General features: G+C 36.9%; 1 protein-coding gene and 1 pseudogene across 2 annotated transcripts in view; both read right to left on the bottom strand.

The window, feature by feature from the left end:
* Positions 1 to 21,982, bottom strand: part of SMCHD1 (structural maintenance of chromosomes flexible hinge domain containing 1) — a 151,624-nt gene that overhangs the window by 6,687 nt on the left and 122,955 nt on the right. For both annotated transcript variants that reach the window (XM_021672411.2, XM_021672412.2), the window contains 6 exons: positions 20,127 to 20,317; positions 17,849 to 17,958; positions 17,522 to 17,592; positions 11,712 to 11,883; positions 2,394 to 2,552; positions 1,966 to 2,080 (listed from right to left, as the gene is read on the bottom strand). In XM_021672411.2, coding sequence (XP_021528086.1) covers positions 1,966 to 2,080; positions 2,394 to 2,552; positions 11,712 to 11,883; positions 17,522 to 17,592; positions 17,849 to 17,958; positions 20,127 to 20,317 — 818 coding nt within the window. The remainder of the gene's footprint in view (positions 1 to 1,965; positions 2,081 to 2,393; positions 2,553 to 11,711; positions 11,884 to 17,521; positions 17,593 to 17,848; positions 17,959 to 20,126; positions 20,318 to 21,982) is intronic.
* LOC135276160 (small nucleolar RNA U13) lies at positions 21,075 to 21,167 on the bottom strand (annotated as a pseudogene).

The raw sequence follows: 21,982 nt of genomic DNA, 5'->3' as shown, positions 1-21,982 counted from the left end.
TGATACTCAAAAGGTATCAATGAACTTAAAATAGAATTTTTTTGCAACATGATGAGGGAGGAGTTTCATAATCTGGACTCTGCCTCTATGTCCAACCACAGCTTGGTCCTCTCCCTTTTGCACACCATGCCTTATCTACTAGCATCTTTTCAGTTCTTCAAACATGCCACACCTGTTATTTTCTTAGAGCATCATGCTTCCTTCCCAGCCTCTGACTGAAACCAATCCCTATATGGCTGGTTCCTTACCATCCTTCAGTTCTGTTTCAATGCACCTCTCCTGACAACTGATACTGTTTCTCTATTATTTTCTATTACTTCATCATTTTTTCATTCGTTATTTTGTCTCCCCAACCTTTTTTTTTTTTGAGATGGAGTTTTGCTCTTGTTGCCCAGACTGGAGTGCAATGGCGTGATCTCTGCTCACTGCAACCTCCACCTCCTGGGTTCAAGAGATTCTCCTGCCTCAGCCTCCCAAGTAGCTGGGATTACAGGTGTGCACCACCATGCCTGGCTAATTTTTGTATTTTTATTAGAGATGGGGTTTCACCTCATGTTAGCCAGGCTGGTCTTGAACTCCTGACCTCAGGTAATCCACCTGTCTCAGCCTCCCAAAGTGCTGAGATTATAGGCGTGAGCCACTGCACCTGGCTTTTTCATTCCTTATAAATATCAAAAAGTTTGTTTACTTTTTAAATTGTCCCTCTACTGCCCAGAATTACAGAATTCCAATGGAGGTAAGAACCATGTCAGTTTTATTTACCCAGCAACATACAGCACAGAGTGAATTTCAAATCTTAGCTGAATAAATGTAGAATATGCAGATGGCAAGGAAATTCCTCTAAGGTTGATTTGATATGAAAAATGTATTCAGGTACAATCTATAATTAAACCTTTTGAAATAGTATAAAGGAAACATCAGTACCATGATATCCTTCTGTGGGATGACTTTACTAATATTTAATCTAAAAGGGACAGTTTTCTTACTACGGAGTTAGGGTGCAAATGGCTGTGTTGGTTTTTTGGTCATCTAAATGGCATCTGATTCTCCAAACCAAAAGTTAGAAGCAATTTAAAAATAAGTAATTTGTGAAACCCTGTCTCTACTAAAAATACAAAAAATTAGCTGGGCATGGTGGCGCGTGCCTGTAATCCCAGCTACTCAGGAGGCTGAGGCAGGAGAATTGCCTGAACCCAGGAGGCGGAGGTTGCGGTGAGCCGAGATCACGCCATTGCACTCCAGCCTGGGTAACAAAAGCGAAACTCCGTCTCAAAAAAAAAAAAAAAAAAGTAATTTACAAATGTTTTTGCATATTCTATAATTATCAAGTTACTGATCCTATGAAAGAGAATGCAGTGAGCCAAACAGAAAAGCAATTTGACTCTTAATGACATTTAACATAACATAAAAATACACTATTAACATTTCTAAAGAATTAGCAAAAGTTATTTAGAAGACTGGGTATCCTAAGAGAATATAATGCTTAAGTTTTATCTTCATTATCATCACTTAATTTTTTAAAAATTTAATATACTAATTCTGGCTCAAGGAAAGAATTAGACATGAACTCATTCTGTTTTTAAAGTATGATGACCTGGTCAGGAGCAGTGGCTCATGTCTGTCATCACAGCACTTTGGGAGGCCAAGGCAGGCAGACTGCTTGAGGTCAGAAGTTTGAGACTAGCCTGACCAACACAGCGAAACACTATCTCTACAAAAAAATACAAAAATTTAGCTAAGCATGGTGGTGCACGCCTGTAATGCCAACTACTTGGGGGAGGATGAGACACGAGAATCCCTTGAGCCTGGGAGGTGGAGGTTGCAGTGAGCCATGATTGCACCACTGCACTCCAGCCTGGGCAACAGGGCAAGACGTCATCTCAAAAAAAACAAAAAAAGGTATGATGAGATCCAAGAACTTTGGTAAACTACCCAAGCATAGTTTTCAAGTCATAACAGACTCACCTATTTTGTCTTGTAACTTCTCGTCTCATTCTTTTAGGAGGAATTGGAGAATCTGTCATCTCAACCTTTGGTGATTGACGCAATGAGTCATTACACTTACGTATGGGAGTCATACCTGCGAAGATGGAAAATGTAGAAAGTTGCTTTACAATAAAAACAATGGAATTATTTGATGAGAGAAATGCAAACATGAATATGTCATAATTTATAGAAAAAGAATTAAGAAAGAATATTGAGAATGCCTCTTATTACTTCTGGTAAAAGAACAGTTTTAACCATTTATCAGATAGGACTTAGAGGTTAACAGTTTCTGTTGATTTAAGTTCTGAATCATTTGCATTCTTTTTTCTTGTAGTTGGATTCTCTCTCATCATAAATATTTATCTTCATATAAAGAAAGTAAAAGTTAACAAAGAGTAAAGACTTACCTAGTTTTTCCTCTATTAGTTTGAGATTTTTCTCATGTTCATCAAGTTCTTGCTTTTTCTTCTTCATATCTGGAGTGCGAAGGTACTCTAACTGACTGTTAAGATCCTTATTCACACTGTCTAGTTTGCACACAGTGGAACGATACTGCTGAAGAAGATCTGTAAAGAAACCAAAGACATTTGATTAAATTACTGCTATCACACCAAACCCATGTTTCAGGGGAAAAAATTAGTAAACTGGGATTTGTGTTATGGTATCATATGGGAACTACTTTTAAAGCCATAAAACATTCAATATAAACAAATGAAATTTAAAAAGCATAGTTAAGACCCCAGCACAAAATTGTTAAATTTAATTTTCTTTGTTTATTTCTGTGTCAGGGAAGAATTCTCTATATAAAAGTGCTCTGTTTTATTGGCTTACTCTCTCAAGCCAATGTTTATATCTTGTCCGATATTCAATATTCAGTCTAATTCCATGTGGACAAATTTGGCAGGGGGAAGGCAAATACATTAAATATTGTATTGTTAGAAAATCACTGCTTCCCAAATGAAAACTGATGGGTAACAAGGGATTTCTAATAAAAACATTTGTAAGTGTAACTGACAGTGAGCATGCTGTGGTTCAAACTTGGCTGCAATGCAACTCATTAATTGTTCTTATTCTTTGTACGGTAGAAAGAGAAAATCATTGCTTTCAAAAGGCATGGCTATTATGTTTAAACACAGGATTTTTCAAAAACACACTCAGAAATATACTTCACTTTCAAAAAACTTACCTTTCCTTAAATTACTTTGTTTAAAAATGTATTACATTGTTTAAATTAATGACCTGGGAAAAGTATAGAATAGTATACAGAAAAGGACTATAAAACAACATTGTTAGAATAATCCAACTTATTTTAAACTATATATACTCCTATATGTATAGACAAAAGGTTAAAAGATGATACAGTAAATTATTAACAATGTTTAATCTCGGTTTGGGAATAATGAGTTTTTTTAAAAATTCATGGTGCTTGCCTGTGTGTTCCAATTTTTTCCCACAATAAACCTGTGTTCTTTTTGCCATAAAAATAAATTTTTAAATTCCAAAAATAGTATTACATTTTTCAGGTTTGAGATTATTGCCTGCCTGCATGATTTATTAGACACTAAGTATTAAATAGTGACTATACTCTAGGCTAGGGGTTACCACTCATGGGCCAAGGATGGTTATTCAGTTTTTTGTTTTTGTTTTTTGAGACAGAGTCTCACTCTGTCGCCCAGGATGGAGTGCAAGTGACACAATCACTGCTCACTGCAGCCTCAACTTCCCAGGCTCAGGTGATTCTGCCACCTTAGCTTCACGAGTAGCCTGGACTACAGGCATGAGCCACCATGCCTATCTGATTTTTGTAGAGATGGGGTTTCACTACACTGTTCAATCTTTGGGAGGCCAAAGTAGGTGGATTGCTTGAGCCCAGACTGGTCTAGAATTCCTGGGCTCAAGCCATCTGACCACCTCAGGCTCCCAAAGTGCTGGGATTATAGGAGTGAGCCAGTGTGCCTGGCCTATCCATAAACAGCTATATAAATATCTTCATAATATCCTTGATTTTGCCAGTTGGCTTGCAAAACCTAAAACATTTAGCATCTGGATAAGGCTCTAGTCACACACCAAGATGATCAATATCTAGGGGAATGGACATATAAACACTCAAACACTTAACAAACATACATAAGTAGTTTATATATAAAACTGTGGAAGAAATTAATTCTATACTTTAAGGGTCAAGAGTAGTGTTTTTTTTTTTTTTTAAATCTACCCAGTTTTCTAGAAATCTACACTTAGAATGAGTGACCAAATTACACATACACATCTGTGTATGCTTGTGAATATATTCATATCTAAACACAAATTCTATATGTGAAACCGAGTGACAATAAGACCCTTATGTTCCTTATGCTATGTAATTTATTGGGAACTTTATTCTGGTCTGATAGCACTTCTAATTCCACATTAAAGCAATGTAATTATTATTACATACAAAATGATGTTTATTTTGTATGTAACTCATTACATACAAAATAACGCTTGTTTTGTATGTAAATGAGTTACAATATTACATACAAAATAATGCTTATTTTGTATGTACATGAGTTACAATATTAAGAAAGACAGCTTATTTCAACATGTTCAGGAGAATGACTATGCGAAGCTACTAGAAACACAAAAGGATTGAAAGTATATCTGAAAGGCTGTTATTATGTAAGTGTGTAAGGACTGCCCAAACCTGGGTTAACAGAAGGCTGAAGCAACTTTCTCACCACTGAAGGATTTATGCAGTTTAGATGCGTAAATAGACTTTCCTAAATAATATTTAGTGCTCTTCAAACTTTGTGCTCCACATAATTCTAAGAAACCTACTGGCAAACAAAACAAAACAAAGCAAAACAAAAAACTGATAAACACTTATGACTGGGAAAAACTATGAGAAAAAATACACTAGAACCTCTGCTTTGACTTGCTTCAAACAACCCACCCAGGAAGAGGAAGATAGAGGCAAGCTGTGACAGGGTAGGTATAAATGAAACAAGACTGGCAATGTTTTAATAATCAAAGCTCCTTCCTGGGTTCTCCCTTTCTATTTTACATAGTCTGGAAAATCTCTCCATGCAGTAAGCTGAGGCAACCATAGGGCTACTTCAGTTGATTCCTATTTCTCAGGAATCGCCATTCTTCATTGGTTAATATCCAAAGTCTTGAAAACTATTCTTTCATATATTTTGCTCAGTGCTTTGTTTTTGTTTGTGTTTTTGAGACAGAGCCTCACTCTGTCACCCAGACTGGAATGCAATGGCACAATCGCCACTCACAGCAACCTCAGCCTCCCGAAGAAGTGGGACTACAGGAGCAAGCTACCAGGCCCAACTATTTTTTTGTAGAGATGAGGTGTCACTATATTGCCTAGGCTGGTTTCAAGTGATCCGCCCACCATGGCCTCCCAAAGTGCTGGGATCACAGGCGTGAGCCACTGTGCTCTGGGCCTCAGTGCCTTTTTTTCTTTGGTTTGTTTTCATGTAAGTTATTCCACCTTAGTGAGAAGCAGAAGTCTCTGTTCTTAGGTATTCACGCATGTTTATTTTTGTTTGTATTTAGGATCAACATGTTTAGCTGCAGAAACATCTTTTAAAACTTATTTTTGTTGTTCTTGTATATGACCTTTTTCTTTCCCATTATATCTTCTAACTACTTACTGTAAGATTATATGAAGGCTATTTTTGTATGCTAATTATATAACTTTCTACCTTAATAAGTTATCTTAATTTTTATCCTTGATTACCTTGGGTTTTATAGGTATACTGTTATATAATCTACAAATAGTTACAATTTTATTTCCTTTCCAATTCTCATTACTTTTTCATTTTAAAATTGATATATGACAGATGTACACATTTTCAGGGCACATGTGATATTCTGATACATTTATATAATGTGTCAAGATAAATAAGGATAATTGGGATATCCCTCATCTTAATATTTCTTCTGCATGCTAGGGACATTTGAATTATTTTCTTCTACCCATACTGTGGTATTTTGTTTTTTGAGACGGAATCTCACTCTGTCACCCAGGCTGGAGTATAGTGGCATGATCTTGGCTTACTGCAACCTCTGCCTCCTAGGTTCAAGTGATTCTCCTGTCTCAGCCTCCCAAGTAACTGGGAACTCCTGACCTCAGGTGATCCACCCACCTTGGCCTCCCAGAGTGCTGGGATTATAGGCATGAACCACAATACCTGGCCTGTACTGTGTTTTGTCCTAAACATATCAGCCTATGATAAAGTTTAATTTATAAATTAGGTACAATAGAGATTAACAACAGTAATAAAAATATACTGTAATAAAGCTATATGAATGTGGTCTTTCCCTCTCAAAGTATCTTGTACTGCACTCACCTATTCTTGGACTGTTGTTGACTTCCAAATTTGGGTAATTAAATTTGTAGAAAGCAAAACTGCAGGGAAGGGGGGGACTACTGTAAGTACTTATTGATTATGATAAGATGCTCCTCTTCTTTTGAGTTTATTATCAACAACTCCTTCTCTCTTCTGTCTACATCCTGGCTTCTACAGTGTCCTCACTTATTTTCTTTGCATTTTAAAAATATTTCTATTTCCAAGATCTCTAGAGAAAACTTGAAATAATACAGATGCTCCTCAACTTATGATGAAGTTATATCTCAATAAACCCATCACAACTTGAAAATATTGTAAAAGTTGAGTGTGTGGCTCCAACTTATGATATTCTCAACTTATTAAGAGCTGATCCAGATACAGCCCAATTGTAAGTTAGGAAGTGTACTGCATATGTATTGGTTTAACACCATTGTAAAGTTGAACCTAAGTTGAAACATCCTAAGTCTGTATAGGAAACAGAGGGTGGGGAAAAAAACCAGTGGGTCTACCATCTCACTTTTTTCTTTTCAGTCCACGGTTTACAGGTTTAATTTTTAACATGTGTAATATTTGTATTTTTATTCACCTTCCACAACTTTGACGTAGACATTCTCCAGATTATAAATTCAATTAAAGGATTTAAGATTTCTGTGTTTTACTTGAAATACAAGGCTGTGGCCAGACACAGTGGCTCATGCCTGTAATCCCCAGCACTTTGGGAGGCCAAGGCAGGCAGATTGCTTGAGCCCAGGAGTTTGAGACCAGTCTGGGCAACATGGTGAAACCCCATGTCTACAAAAAAAAAAAAAAAATACAAAAAAATTAGCCAGCGTGGTGGCGCAAGCCTGTAGTTCCAGCTACTCAAAAGGCTAAGGTGGGAGGATCACCTGAGCCTAGGAAGTTGTAAGGCTATGGTGAGCCATCATCGTGCCACTGCATTCCAACCTGGGCAACAAAGTGAGACCCTGTCTCAAAACAAAAACAAAAAACAAACAAACAAAAAAAAGCTGTGATATTCATCTGAGTAAAACAATGCCTTATCTATATTTAGAATTGTTTGTTTAGGCACGTTTCCTAGAAGATCAATTATGCATTAAAAGAACATGAATTTGGCTGGGTGTGGGGGCTAACATTGTAATCCCAGGGGAGGCCAAGGTGGGCAGATAGCTGAGGTCAGAAATTTGAAACCAGCCCGGCCAACACGGTGAAACCCCATCTTTACAAAAATATAAAAATTAGCTGGGCATGGAGGCACACACCTGTAATCCCAGCTACTTGGGAGGCTGAAGCACAAGAATCACTTGAACCTGGCAGGTGGAGGTTGCAATTAGCTGAGAGCGTGCCACTGTACTCCAGTTGGGGCAACAGAGCGAGGCTCCATCTCAAAAAATAAAAAAAATATAAAATGAAAATAAAATAAAGAACATGAATACTAAAAGCAATTAGTAAATTTTTCTGATTATGAAAATGACACAATGTTCACTGAGGCAGGTCTGGAAAAATATATAGAAAAGGATAATGGAGAAAAAAAATTATCTCAATTATATAATCCAGAATTAAAGAAAAGTATTTTTCTTTCTACTCTTTCTTCAATGTGGTAACGAATACACACACTGTTCTAAACATGGGAAAGTTAACTAACCTTTTTGAGCCTCAACTTCTTCATCTATAAAATGAAGGTAACAGCAGTAAACAAGATCATTCATGTGACAACCTTAACAGGGTGTCTGCTACATAATAATATTTTATAATATGTAAATATCCAGTAATTTTTTCTTCTTATGCTCTGATCTGCTCTTATCTCATACCAAATACTATCATGCAAGATGATGTATAGCAAATTACTTAGAAGACAAATACTTTGCTTATAACTATGCTAGTAGTAGACAAATTTTATTGTGATGGCCTTTCTCAAAATTGCTTTTGCTCTCAGAATGATTCCATGATATCCAGGGGAAAGTCGCCAATGCTGTTTTCTTTATTTGGTCTGTACTAAATCCAGCTGACCTGGAAGGCGTTGAGCATTTCTCTCTCCTAGTAGTGGTGGGAGTTCGGTTATATTAAAACTGCAGGGTGAAGGTATATGGAATACAAGGCTGCTGACTGTCCCAGAGTCATCTCTGACTTTGTCTTGGCTGTTTACATCTCCTTTAAATCTGTGATATCTTCCAGTTTCCTTCCAATAGATTCCTGTTTGGCTTAAAGTAGTCACAGATGGTTGCTTACAACGAAAAGTACTTTATATAATTAGTAACCTTAAATGGTCTCCTTTGAGTTCTTATCAATGCATCATTAGTCTATATGTAGGAGTGTATCTTTGAAGATATGACATTTGTATATTTTTAAGTTCCATAGGCAATTCTTTCTGGTACTGGGAACTACTGCCATAAAATGCTTATGTATAGAGTTGAGGCCTTTTCCATTGGCTCACTGACCTTGATTAAAATGTTTTCTCTGATTTCTTATCAGTTTCTTTAGATACTTAGTCATTGCAGAGACTGTATGTGTTCACTGACAACATAAACAGAAGTATGACTCTTCTTCCCATCACCTTTCTCAACTACTCTTTTAAAAACTTCTGAGGCTAAACTGATAGCCCCAAATGGAAATTACCTGCTATGGTTTGTCTGTCTCCACCAAAGCTCATGTTAAAATTTAATCCATGGTGGTGCTGGGAGGTGAGGCCTAATGTTGAGGTCATGAAGGCAGATCCCTCATGAATCGATTAGTGCCATCCCTTGGGAGTGAATGAATTCTTGCTCTGTTCCTAAAAGTTGGTTGTTAAAAGAGCATGGCACCTGCCCTCCCTTTTTGCTTCCTTTCTTGAGATGTGATGTTTGCACATGTTAGCTCCTCTTCATCTACTGTGACTGGAAGCAGCCTGAGGCCCTTACCAGATGCATATGCCCAATCTTGAACTTTTCAGCCAGAAAAATTGTATAAACAATTATCTTTTTTTCTTTATAAATTACCCAACTTCAGGTATTCCTTTATAGCAACACAAAACAGACTAAGACACTACTCTAATTCCTCAACAGTAAAATAAATAAATTGTACATTTCATTCACACAATGAAATACTATCCTCCAAGGAAAACGAACTATATGCATAGCGTTGAATGAACAAAAGCAGACACATAAAAAGGTATGCACTGCAGAATTCCATGTATATAAAGTATAAAAATGGGCAAAATTAATCTATGTTACTGTAAGTCAAGAAAGTTGTTATCCTTTGAGTATGGAGTGTTGGATGGGGACTGGAGGAACAAAAAAGAAATTTTCTAAAGTACTGGTGTTAAAAAAAAATTTTTTTATACAGAGTTTTGCTCTTGTCACCCAGGCTGGAGTGCAATGGCACAATGTTGGTTCATTGCAACCTCCAACTCCCAGGCTCAGGCGATGCTCCTGCCACAGCTTTGCGAGTAGTTGGCACAAGAGCCACCTGTCACCACACCCAGCTAATTTTTGTATTTTTAGTGGAGATGGGGTTTTACCATGTTGGCAAGGCTAGTCTTGAATTCCTGACCTCAGGTAATCCGCCTGCCTCGGCCTCCCAAAGTGCTGGGATTACAAGCTTGAGCTACCACGCCCAGCCAGGTGTTCTATTTTTAATACAAGTGCAGTGTTCATGTTGTGAAGATCCATCAAGCTGAATGTTCATGAAATGTGCACATTTTTCTATGTGTATTTTACTTTAATAAAAGTAAACAAAGTGGCTGGCTGTGGTGGCTCATGCTTGTAATCCCAGCACTTTGGGAGGCCAAGGAAGGGGGATCACTTGAACCCAGGAGTTCAAACCCCATCTCTACTAAAGATACAAAAATTAGGCAGGTGTGGTAGGACACACCTGTAATCTTAGCAACTCAGGTGGCTGAGGCAGGAGAATTGCCTGTTACCTGGGAGGTGGAGGTTGCAGTGAGCCGAGATCATGCCATTGCACACCAGCCTGGGCAACAAGAGTGAAACTCTGTCTCAAAAAAGAAAAGAAAAGAAAAAGGCCAGCAGGCACGGTGGCTCATGCCTGTAATCCCAGCACTTTGGGAGGCTGAGGCAGGCAGATCATGAGGTCAGGAGATTGAGACCATCCTAGCCAACATGGTGAAACCCTGTGTCTACTAAAAATAAAAAAATTAGCTGGGCATGGTGGTGAGTGCCCGTAATCCCAGCTACTCGGGAGGCTGAGGCAGGAGAATTGCTTGAGCCAGGGAGTCGGAGGTTGCAGTGAGCCAAGATCATGCCACTGTACTCCAACGTGGTGACAGAACAAAACTCTCTCAAAAAAAAAAAAGAAAAAAAAAGAAAAGAGAGAGAAAGAAAAAATAAAAGTAAACAAAACGTTACAAATACATGCAATGGAATATATATTATTCAGCCTTACAAGGGAAGGACATTCTAACACTTATTACAACATGGCTAGACCTTGAGGACTTTATGCCAAGTGAAATTAGCCAGTCACAAAAGAACAAATACTGTACGACTGCACTTATATGAAGTATCTAGAATAGTCATATTCAGAGAGACAAAAGGTAGTATAATGGCTGCCAGGGAATGGACAATGGAGAGTTTATACAAAGTTTCAACTGTGCATACTGAAAACAGTTCTAGACATAGAATGAACAACAATGTGAATGCACTTAACATCAATGACCTGTACTTTTAAAAATAGTTAAGATGGTAAATTTTATGTTATATGTATTTTGCAATTAAAAGAAAGTTAACAATGACAAACTGCTCTGTGTTGGGAAAGTAGAGAATTGAGTGTATTAGAATTAATTATATAAATTAAGAGCAAATGGCTCTAAGGTAATAGATGGCAAGGAGACTTCCTATTAAGTATATGTGCTTCTGAGAATAGATGTGCAGAGACAATTATATTGGCTAATTAGATGCAAAGGGACACAGCCTGTGGAAGGGTCAAAGGGGCAGGAGATCACATGTCACACACTTTCTAATAAGCCTTAATTGTTCTAGATAGTTACAAATTTCAAGATAAAATTATTATGATTAAGTAATAAAATACTGACTTATTCAATCAGGACAAAAATATCTTTTTTTTTTTTTAAGAGTTGGAGTCTCGCTATGTTGCCCAGGCTGACCTCAACTCCTGGGTTCAAGTGACACTCTTATCTTAGCCTCCCAAGTAGCTGGGAACACAGGTATGTGACACATATAAGAACAAAAATATAAAGGATAAAGCTACTATAGCTACATAATTCTAAACTTCCTGATATAAAAAAGCTGAAAGTAGTAGACAAAAACATCTTATTTAAATTTGTTACTGGTTAATTTTTCATGTTAGATTCTTAAAATATAAGCTCTTAAAAAAATAAAAGAGTAAAATCAAATTAGAAATTGCTATTTAAGTACTTATTTAACATACCTATTTGTTCCCCTAAGATCAGGCACTGTTTTGGTACTGGAGCTCCAAATACCATTCCCCGAAGTTTATCCATTGGAGGAGCTTTATTCTGAAGGCCCCCAAACTTTCCATTACTTCGAATTCGATCTCCATCTCTGGTCAACAGTGTAGGACAGTGTGTAATTTTAACAACCTATTGTAAATAAGTGAATATTAAGTAGTGAGCAACTTATTTCAACTGCTCCAAAAAAGGAGAAATCATTTTAGGTTTCTGAGATTAGAAATGACAGGATCATGGCAGTATTTTCACAAAATTAGTAACTAGTGACGTTTAAGATAAACTGGAGGGAAAAATCCAGAGGCAGAGAGATGAATTAGACAACTTCTCAAATGTCAGCCTAAACTATTAGAGTGACAACACAAGTGAAAAAAGTGAACAATGGCTGGATTGCTAAGTACAAGGAAGAGGACAGGCCAGAGAGTTCTGCACTTTGGAACCCGTGGCAGTTAAGTATCAAGGTAGCATCACCAACCTAGTTTCCTCTGTTAGATGTTAAGTTTTTTAGATGACCAAAGGATAGCAAAAGGAGAATATTACATTGCAGAAATTCAGACTGGAAAGCATTAGACTGACTCTTCTGAAGATAATACTATGGTTTTAGTTACGGGATGATAAAGAGGTGATAATTTGAGAGTTAGGAGAACTAAAATCATGTAGAAAAGCTAAAGTCATGGAAGGGAAAAGATGAAAAGTTAATTAGGAATGAAATTCTTCAGAGAAGTCAGAATAAGAGAAAAACACTGGATTTAGCATGTCGTGGTCTAGAAGAATGTTCTTGCAAAAAAGGTGCAGGAAATATTTAAAAATAAAAGTTAAACTTCATTGGTAACCAGAGACGTGGAATTCAGATAAGATATTTTTACTATTCAGTATGTTAAAACACACACACACACACACACCCCTTTGGGTGTGACCTGAGACAGCCCTTCTCAAAGGAAATGTGACAAGTATTAAAAAGTTTAACATTCTGTATGATTCAGCAATTCTACTTCTAAGACTCTCATCAGGAAAAAATAATCACAGATGTGAACGATGTACAGTGAAATATTGTTTTAATAATCAAGAGTAAACTTACATGTCTCAACAAGTTACACAAGTAAATTATGGCACGCCCATACAATGAAATAAAATACACATACATATATTAATGACTAAAGAAAAACACTGTAATTTTTAACAAGCACAAAAATGTAGTCTAATCTAATATTGGGGCTAAATAGTCTCTGAATTATATAAATACAAGATAAAGTAAATGTAATAAGATGATTATTTGAAGAAATCCTGTGGTGAATTCTTCGGTAAAGTCAGTATTTACAAATTCAAAAATTATTTGTTTTTACAAGAAATAAGCACAAGTTAATTTCTTAGTTTTGGTTTGGGTGTTCTATGTTTCTAGTGGCGAACAACAACAACCAAAAATACAAACTGGCTTCATGTGCTATCCATTTATCAAGATTCAGGCAATGTTTCAAAGGATTTTATATATATGTGTGTGTGTGTGTGTGTGTGTGTGTGTATATATATATATTTTTTGAGTTGTGGTCTTGCTATGTTGCCCAGGCTGGAATGCAGTGGCATGATCATGGCTCGCTGCAGCCTCTGACTTCTGGGCTCAAACAATGATCCCAACTCAGCCTCTTGAGTAGCTGGGGCTACAAGTGTAGCCCACCATGCCTGGTTACTTTTTTTTTAAACTTTGTAGAGTTGGGGGTCTCACTATGTTGCCTAGGCTGGTCTTGAACTCTTGGCTTCAAGTGATACTCCTGCCTTGGCCTCTCAAAGTGCTGGAATTACAGGCATGAGCCATCATGCTCAGCCTAATATGATCTTAAATAAATACACTAAAATGTATAGATTTTTTATTCTCTTGTTAACAGACAATATAAGGGAAGAGAGCTATGGTAGAAGGACAGACAATTTGACTCCCCTTTTATAATAATTCTGGAAATACTACTTTCACAGTTTCTCAATTCTCCCTCAACCTCATGATTCTCCCTAAGGACAAAGAAAGTTATGATAGCGTTTGGAAATTCTGGAATGAACAACAATATTACAACTCTGACACCCAACAATGTGACCAAGGAATGTCACTAAGAGCCTTTTTTCAGAAGAGCTTTAAAACAGTATTTAATTGGCAAACTTACATAAGACTTCATTTAGAAATCTGGAAGCAAGGAAATCAGTATGTGCTATTATCGATTATGAAGAACAAATACTATTCTACTCTCCCTGTCTCTTCAACTTCTTTGTCTTACATTCCATTTTCTCTTTCTCTCTGGGTTGCAGTCTGAATATATTTTTCTGACCCTTCTTATAATTCACAAATTCTTTCTTAAGATGTTAAACCTGATCAGTATTTAATTTCTATTATAGCTTTTGATTTTTAGAAGCGCTATTTAATTTTTTTCAAGTTGACTTGTTCTTTTTTCATTTTCAACACTTTCATTTTTTGAACTATATTTATCAAATATTAATCAACACTTTTAAAATATTTCCTCTCATTTTCAATGTGGAAATTATTTCCATTCTAAAATAATGGTGAAATTCCTCCAGAAAATATTTGTGTTTGCTTCAATCAGATATCTAAGGACACTACTAGTCCTGCACATGAAATCCTCAAGTTCTGCACTTGAGGGTTTTCAGAACATCCAAGTAGTATGGATGCCTGTTGGAAACAGATATTAGAGTCAATCTGTTCACATTGATGAATTCTCTAGAAAAATGTTTAACTTTTTAACTTTTCTACTTAGTGCCAAGGTTCAAGAAAGAGAATTTTCTCGTAGTTCCCTGAAGCAGCTGGAGTTGAGATGAAGGTGACAGGTTTACATGTTTGTTTACCCTTATGCTAAGGTTCCCCCCATGGAGGGGGTGTCCCCAGTTATCAGATTCCCCATGTTGTTTAGAGCCCTGGGTTTTGTCTCCTACCCTCAAGCCCCTCGAGGGACTGAAAAATCAATACTTAAGTTCAATTAGTTTGGCAAATGTTCTCACTGCAAAAACCTGGCATTAGTGTTCCCATATCCACTTAGAATTCTCACTTTCTTGCCAGTTCATTAAGATACATATTTGAAATACCATTTTAGCTAATCTCACCTGGAGTTTCCAATGGCTATCTGGTTTGCCTAGTTCATCACTGTATAACCCTTAGTGCACTGTGCCTAGTGATGTGCTGTAGCCAGTTTGTCCTGGGTCACAGAAGTCAAGTCTCCTGAATACCACATTCATATAGGCATGAAGGACTTCATATAGACTGCTGGAAATGATCCATGACACAAGCACTTACACCATAGAAACTGGCAAAAGCTACAAATCAGGGACTTCACATGCCTCCTCAGAGAGCTAGTTCAACACGTAACAGCACACCCCTGTGTCTCATACATAGTAAGTATCCAAATATCTGGTTGAACTAGAGTCTTCCAGTTATCATCCTAATCATTAGTTCTATCCTCACTAGTAAGTTTCTTACCTCCTCCAAACTGATTACATGCTATCGTAACATTTAATGAGTATGTTTCTATTTCATAATTCAGGATATATAAGAATGCTAATCACAACCAGAATATAGTAGTTCTCCCGCCCACAGCCAGTTTCTGGTACAGTATATTATACTTACTTTTAGGTTTAAAAGGAAACATTCATGAAGATGCCAAATACCATCTTCCAATTAGCTATATAATGCTCAATAATCCCAGTAATTTAGTTTTTCTAAACTAAGATGCATTTATTATTGCTTTATTCCCCCTCCACCACGAGATGGAGTCTCGCTCTGTTGCCTAGGCTGGAGTGCAGTGGCATGATCTACGCTCACTGTAACCTCCACCTCCCGAGCTCAGGTGATTCTCCTGCCTCAGCCTCCCAAGTGCCTGGGATTACAGATGCCTGCCACCACGCCTGGCTAATTTTTGTATTTTTAATAGAGATGAGGTTTCACCATGTTGGCCAGGCTGGTCTCAAACTCCTGACCTCAAACTGCTGGGATTACAAGTGTGAGGCACTGTACTCGCCCCATTATTGTTTCTTAACTAGGCCCAAAGAAAAATTACTCAGACCGGTTTAGGACTCAGACCAGTTTAGGTCTAGCTCTGCCATGAATTAGTAGTGTGACTTGGGACAAATACCCTACCTCCCTTTTAAAAATTTTTATTTTTTTAGAGACAAGGTCTCATTATATGCCTAGGCTGGAGTGCAATGGCTACTCACAGGCATGATCAGAGCACACGACAGCCTATAGCCTTGAACTCTTGGGTTCAAGAAAACCTCCTTCAGCTTCCCAAGTAGCTTGAACTACAGGCATGCATCACATGTCCAACTCTCCATTATTTGTTATCAGCTTACGGTTTCTCTCTATTCTCACTGGTTGTAGATCATCCTAGATGAACCCTATGGTCCCTGTAATTCTAGAACACACTATTTACACATATTGGCTTAGATCGAATCCAGGGTACTGTCTGTAAAATGTGGCCTTAGAGTCAAAATCAAGTCAAGGATGTTCCTTTGTTAAGACTTCTGAAAGATTTAAACTACTGCACTCCTGGATCCTCTTAGATAGACAAAAGAGGTTTTAAAACTCTAAATGGCATTAGTCTACTCTACCTCACCCTTATGAGTGAGAATAATAACCCTAGCAGACATCCCCAACAGAACCTCTGGCCAATACCAGCTGATTTGCCAGGTAACAACAGGTACCTGTTGCCAGCTACATAAGGCAGGCATTTTAGTCTTGCCATCATCCCAGTTCAACTAGCCAATATCACTTGGAGAAACATACAGAGTTAAGAGGGCTAATATGTCATTGTTGTTGAAACTTACTATTTAGAGTGTCAAATAGCAGAAGTAAATAACTGAAATATTTATATTGCCAAACTCCCCTCCAAAGGTGCTGTGGGCTAAACTGTGCTCCCCAAAATCTTTCATTTTATTTTTTTATAAGACCAGTAAAATAGACTAGTGAGAAGGGGAGGAAAGTATAAAACAAAGAGTTAGATCTGTAATTGATTGTGAATAATCAATTGAGATAACTCATTACCTTTGGACCAGCCCCCTGACAAATCCATGTTAAAGTCCTAACCCCTAGTCCCTCAGAATGTGACGTTATTTAGAGATAGGGTCTTTACTGAGGTAATCAAGTTATTATAAGGTCATTGTGGTGGGCCCTAATCCAATATGACTGGTATCTTTACAACAAAGGGGAAATTTGAACACAGTTACACACAGATGTAAAGAGACAGGGAAAGACAGCCATCTACAAGGCAGGGAGAGGCCTGGAACAGATCCTTCAATCATAGTCTTTAGAAGAAACCAACCCTACTGAAATTGTGAATTTGGATCTCCAGTGTCCAGAACTGTGGGACAATAAATTTCTATTATTTAAGCCACCCAGTCTGTTGTGGGACAATAATATTTCTATTATTTATACCAGTTAATAGTTGCCCTAGCAAACTAATATAAAGTGATGTAGCAAATTACATTTTACACATTTTACAAATTATCTGACAGTACTTATTTCCAATACTAGTAGACACTGTTTTGAGTCTTAGATAATTTCATAGCCCCCAAACACATCTATTTAAATTTGCATCCTGGCCCATTCATTCCTACATTTTGCCTACTTTTATGCTGCTTATCAAGTTGTAGAATTTAAATTGGTTATGAAAAGGCTACTTAGACATTGGTATATGTATCATCAAATGACATGGTATATGTATCATCAAATGACATGATACACATTAAAATTGAAGCCTACAAATTTAAAAAGAAATCAAATACATACCTCTTTTCTATAATGATTGGCTGCATCCAGATTATCCAAAATAATGGTGTCTCCTAACAGCATACCAAATACTAAAAAAGTCAACAAATGAATTTTGAAAATTATGGTATTTTCTTTAGTCATATTAAATATAATGCACATTGCAAATCTTTCTTTGAAAGAATGCTACTATTGTTATAATTTTATTTGACTGTCCTCTGAAAAATACTGATAAATCTATGACTTATAAGCAAAATAAGAACATAAATTTTCATTATCAGTAATTTATAGATTTTTATCACAAATTTAACATCTGTACAAAAGTAAAGGCACCATAATGTCTTTTACCTGTTTCACAATGTTCTATATTATCTGGAAATGTTAACAAGTCTCGAGCAAAGACTGGATCTCCAATGGGTTTAAAATACAATTTTCCATTTCGGAAATGAGGTAGAGGTCTAAATAAAAAGAAATTTTAAAAAAGTATTAAAACACATGACTTTTTAATTTTAAAAAAGACAATATGGAAAACATGAATATACTGTACATCATTTTGATCATATAATCAACTCCCAAACCACTACATGACACTTCTAAATGATCAGCTATTATGCCCTTAATATTTACCACATAAAAAATTACTTGGTTTTATCTGTACTACTACCCTCTATTAGTTCGTATTAATGATATAATAATAGTTTCATTTGATGAGGAAAGAAAAAAAGGTAGCTTCTAAAGCTGGCTCCAAATGAGAGTACAAATGATATAACTGTTCATGTGAAGAGTGATCACAGAATGAGTAGGGGAAGGGGCAAGGCCCAAGACTGAGACACATATGAGGAAGGCAGCTCTATGTCCCCTGGCTCCCTGTCCTTCCCATACAGTAGGAAGAGCAATAGAAGCCAGCAGATGGTAACAGTGGAATTTCTGAGACCGTAGTTGATTAGGGTGTCAGGGACCTTCCCTTCAACAGAGGCAGGGAGGAGCTCTAGTTAACTCAATCCCAGTAAGAGGGAGAATACCAGAAACAGAGAGGATAACTAGTTTCTAGAACAAACATTAGCCCTAAATGTCAAATCCATAGTTTCCCTAAATCAAGGATTTTTAACTTAGTCTCCAGGGATTATAGAGATAAAGAAGCCCTCTTGGAGAAAAAATTCTTCTCACAAAAAGTATTAGGGTGTGGGGGTATGTGCCTCTAGTCCGTTACTTGGGAGGCTGAGGCAGGAGGATCACTTGAGCCCACGAGTTTGAGGCTAGAGTGAGCTATGACCGTGCCTGTGAGTAGCCGCTGCACTCCAGCATAGGCAAGAGTGAAACCCCTTCTCTTTAAAAAAGAAAAAAAAAGTATACCCTTATTAACACAGTAATTATGACCTGTCAGGATTTCCCACGCTGTTTGAGTACTGACTAGTTGCAGGGTGGTAACTAGAATCTGATAGATTTGAGTTCAACACCCAGCTGTTTCCTCAATCTAGTTTTAGATTTATAAGATGAAATAACATGTTTACTGAAATTGTAGACTCTTAATGAGATTCCGTTCTCCCTCAAGTCCCCATTCCTATGCAATTACAGGCCCTGAAAAGCTTTGTTTAGTAATCTAAGGAAATTACTCACCAATACTCTGTTACACATTTTTATTTATTATTTTGTTAGTATTTTCTTCCTGTCTTTAGGTGAATTTTTAAAAGTGGGCCTAATCAAGAGTACACATAAAATATAAAAAAGGGGCTGGGTCAGTGCTCATGCCTGTAACCCCAGCAGTATGGGAGGCTGAGGTGGGAGGACTGCTTGGTCCCAAATGTTTGAGACCAGCCTGATATAGCAAGACCTCATCTCTTAAAAAAAAAATTAGCTGGGTGTGGTGGCATGCACCTGTAGTCCCAGCTACTCGGGAAGCTGAGGTGGGAGGATCACTTGAGTCCAGGGAGGTTGAGGCTGTACTGAGTCGTGATCATGCCCAGCTTGGCTGACAGAGCAAGATTGCATCTCAAAAAATAAAAGAAAAATTTAAAAATTAAAAAAAAAGGAATTTAGATTAAAAATGTGTAATTGGTTTCCATGGTTATCCCCTGAAAACATATTTTGAAAAGTAAATGAGAAAACAATTAAAGAAACTAAATTTATATTAAAATAAAGATGTAATATCCAACTAAACAGTCTCTTACATTTCAACTCTATTATTGGCAGTTCCAATATCTGCTGAATAGCCATCCCAACAAATCCTCTCTATCTAAATGATAGCTTATTTTCACAGAGCATAAATAGGATAAAAGATAAGCAACTCTAGCCTTATTCCAAATAAAGGCATTGCATATTCAGTTAACAATAATAATATCCTTCCATCTTTCCTGTTGTAAAGGCCAAAGATTTGCTGTGGGTTTTTTTGTGCATGTCTTTGTGTGTATACATTACATATACAAATGACATTTAATTGGCAAATAAAACATAGCCAGCATAAATAATGAAAAATGCCTATTTGTGATGAAGACAAAAATAATGTAAATAATTAAAGTCAATTCTCTGTTTTAGATATCTTTTAGATAAATCATTTTTAAATGAAGGCTTTGATAAAAAAACAGAACATAAATTTCAGAAAAAGTCATTACTTTCACTTTTTTCTAACCTTTTCCAATCTGGAAGAGTCTTCTTATAAATAGAATCAAGGGGCAACACCTGCTGACGACCTTGGGTTTCATCATAGATACGACGTGCAGCATCAGTGGTTAGGGTGACTACACAGTCCATGTCACTTGCCAGATGCCAAGAAATAACCATCGCAGCTCTATCATCTTCAATTTGTGCTAGATGTGCAATCTATAACCCATTTTAATAAAATCAAGTAAAAAAAATATAAAATACATATATAAAAATTTGATATTACTTTAAAAGCCAAAGCCTAGATAACAAAAACTTTTCTGAAACACAGAAATTAAAAATAGTCAAGTTGTTAAAAACTTAACTTGGATATATTAAACATTCTATTCTGCTATTAAATTAAAAATTTTTTTTCTAAAGACTAAACTCCAGTAAAGTTGCAAAAAAAAAGAGCAAATAAAAATATCAGGAATTTTTTCTTTTCTCAGACCTCTCAGGGATGAAATAATTAGGAATATTATTAGCTAGTAATACATACTTTTTTCACATTTTAATACTCTATAAAAATGGAATCTTATTGGTAAAATCATCATAAAGTACATTTAAATAATACACATAAAATATTGCAGTTCAATTAAACATAAATATAGTTAATATACCCTTCTCTTCTAAGTAAACACTTCACTCCACTATTATAGCATTCCTTTCAGAAAACAAATCTAAACATCACAAATAAGAATTGTTTCTTCTGCTACTCAAGAGGCTGAGGCAGGAGGCTAGCTTGAGCCAGGAGGCTACAGGGATCTGAGACTGTGCCAATGCACTACAGTCTGGGTGACAGAGCAAGACCGTCTCAAAAAAAAAAAAACAAGAAAAAAAACTGTTTCTGTTTCTAGGAACAATTCTTTGGAGCTTAGAATAAATAAATAATTATAAATCTTTGCTTCAGTCACAAGTATTCTTTTTCTTTCCCTCAGGTCAGACAGGTAATGTGTCAACATCATAACAAGGTTCAAGGGTGGCATATGTCACATACATGCATGACCACCACCCAATCATCAACAAGGATTCTTGTTCAAAGTTAAGTTCACCAAGGTTGGACTATTGTGGCCATTATCAAAGCCTAATTCATTGTGCTAGTATGGTGGTGTCTACCCTTTAATCTTACTTGATCTGGTAGCACAAACCTGCCCTAGCAATAAGAACACTCTGTGTCACTTTTAGAAACATCAGGCTGGATGTGGTGGCTCACAACTATCATCCTGGCACTTTGGGAGTTGAGGCAGGTGGACTGCTTGAGTCCAGGAGTTTGAGACCAGCTTGGGCAACACCATGAAACCCCATCTCTACTAAAAACACAAAAAGTTAGGGGGGCATGGTGGCATGAAACTGTATTCCCAGCTTCTTGGGAGGCTGAGGTGGGAGGATCACCTGAGTTCAGGAAGTCGAGGCTGCAGTGAGCCAAGACTGCACCACTGCACTCCAGCCTGGATGACAGGAGTGAGATCCTGTCTCAAAAAAACCCTAAAAACAAAACACATCCTAACATCTACCCTTACATTCTAACTTCCTCATTTAGAGATGGGATTTCAAGATATTTGGAATTGAGGAAGAGAAGCATAAAATATCTAAGTTACTTGAGGTATTCACGATGTTACAAATAAATACGTTTTGAGGTTTGGGGGGAAAAATCTCCCCTTGTTCCTATCATTATTTATTCTAGGTTTTTTTTTTCTTTTTTTTAGACAGAGTCTCACTTTGCCGCCTAGGCTTGAGTGCAGTGGTGTGATCTTGGCTCACTGCAACCTCTGCCTCCCGGGTTCAAACAATTCTCCTGCCTCAGCCTCCTGAGTAGCTGGGATTACAGGTGGACATCACCACATC

The sequence above is a fragment of the Aotus nancymaae genome, unplaced genomic scaffold (assembly GCF_030222135.1).
Source record: "Aotus nancymaae isolate 86718 unplaced genomic scaffold, 86718_ANA_hifiasm-v0.15.2.pri h1tg000020l, whole genome shotgun sequence".
Taxonomy (NCBI): domain Eukaryota; kingdom Metazoa; phylum Chordata; class Mammalia; order Primates; family Aotidae; genus Aotus; species Aotus nancymaae.
Note: the sequence above shows the minus strand (reverse complement) of the source record. Positions and strands in the feature narration are given on the sequence as shown.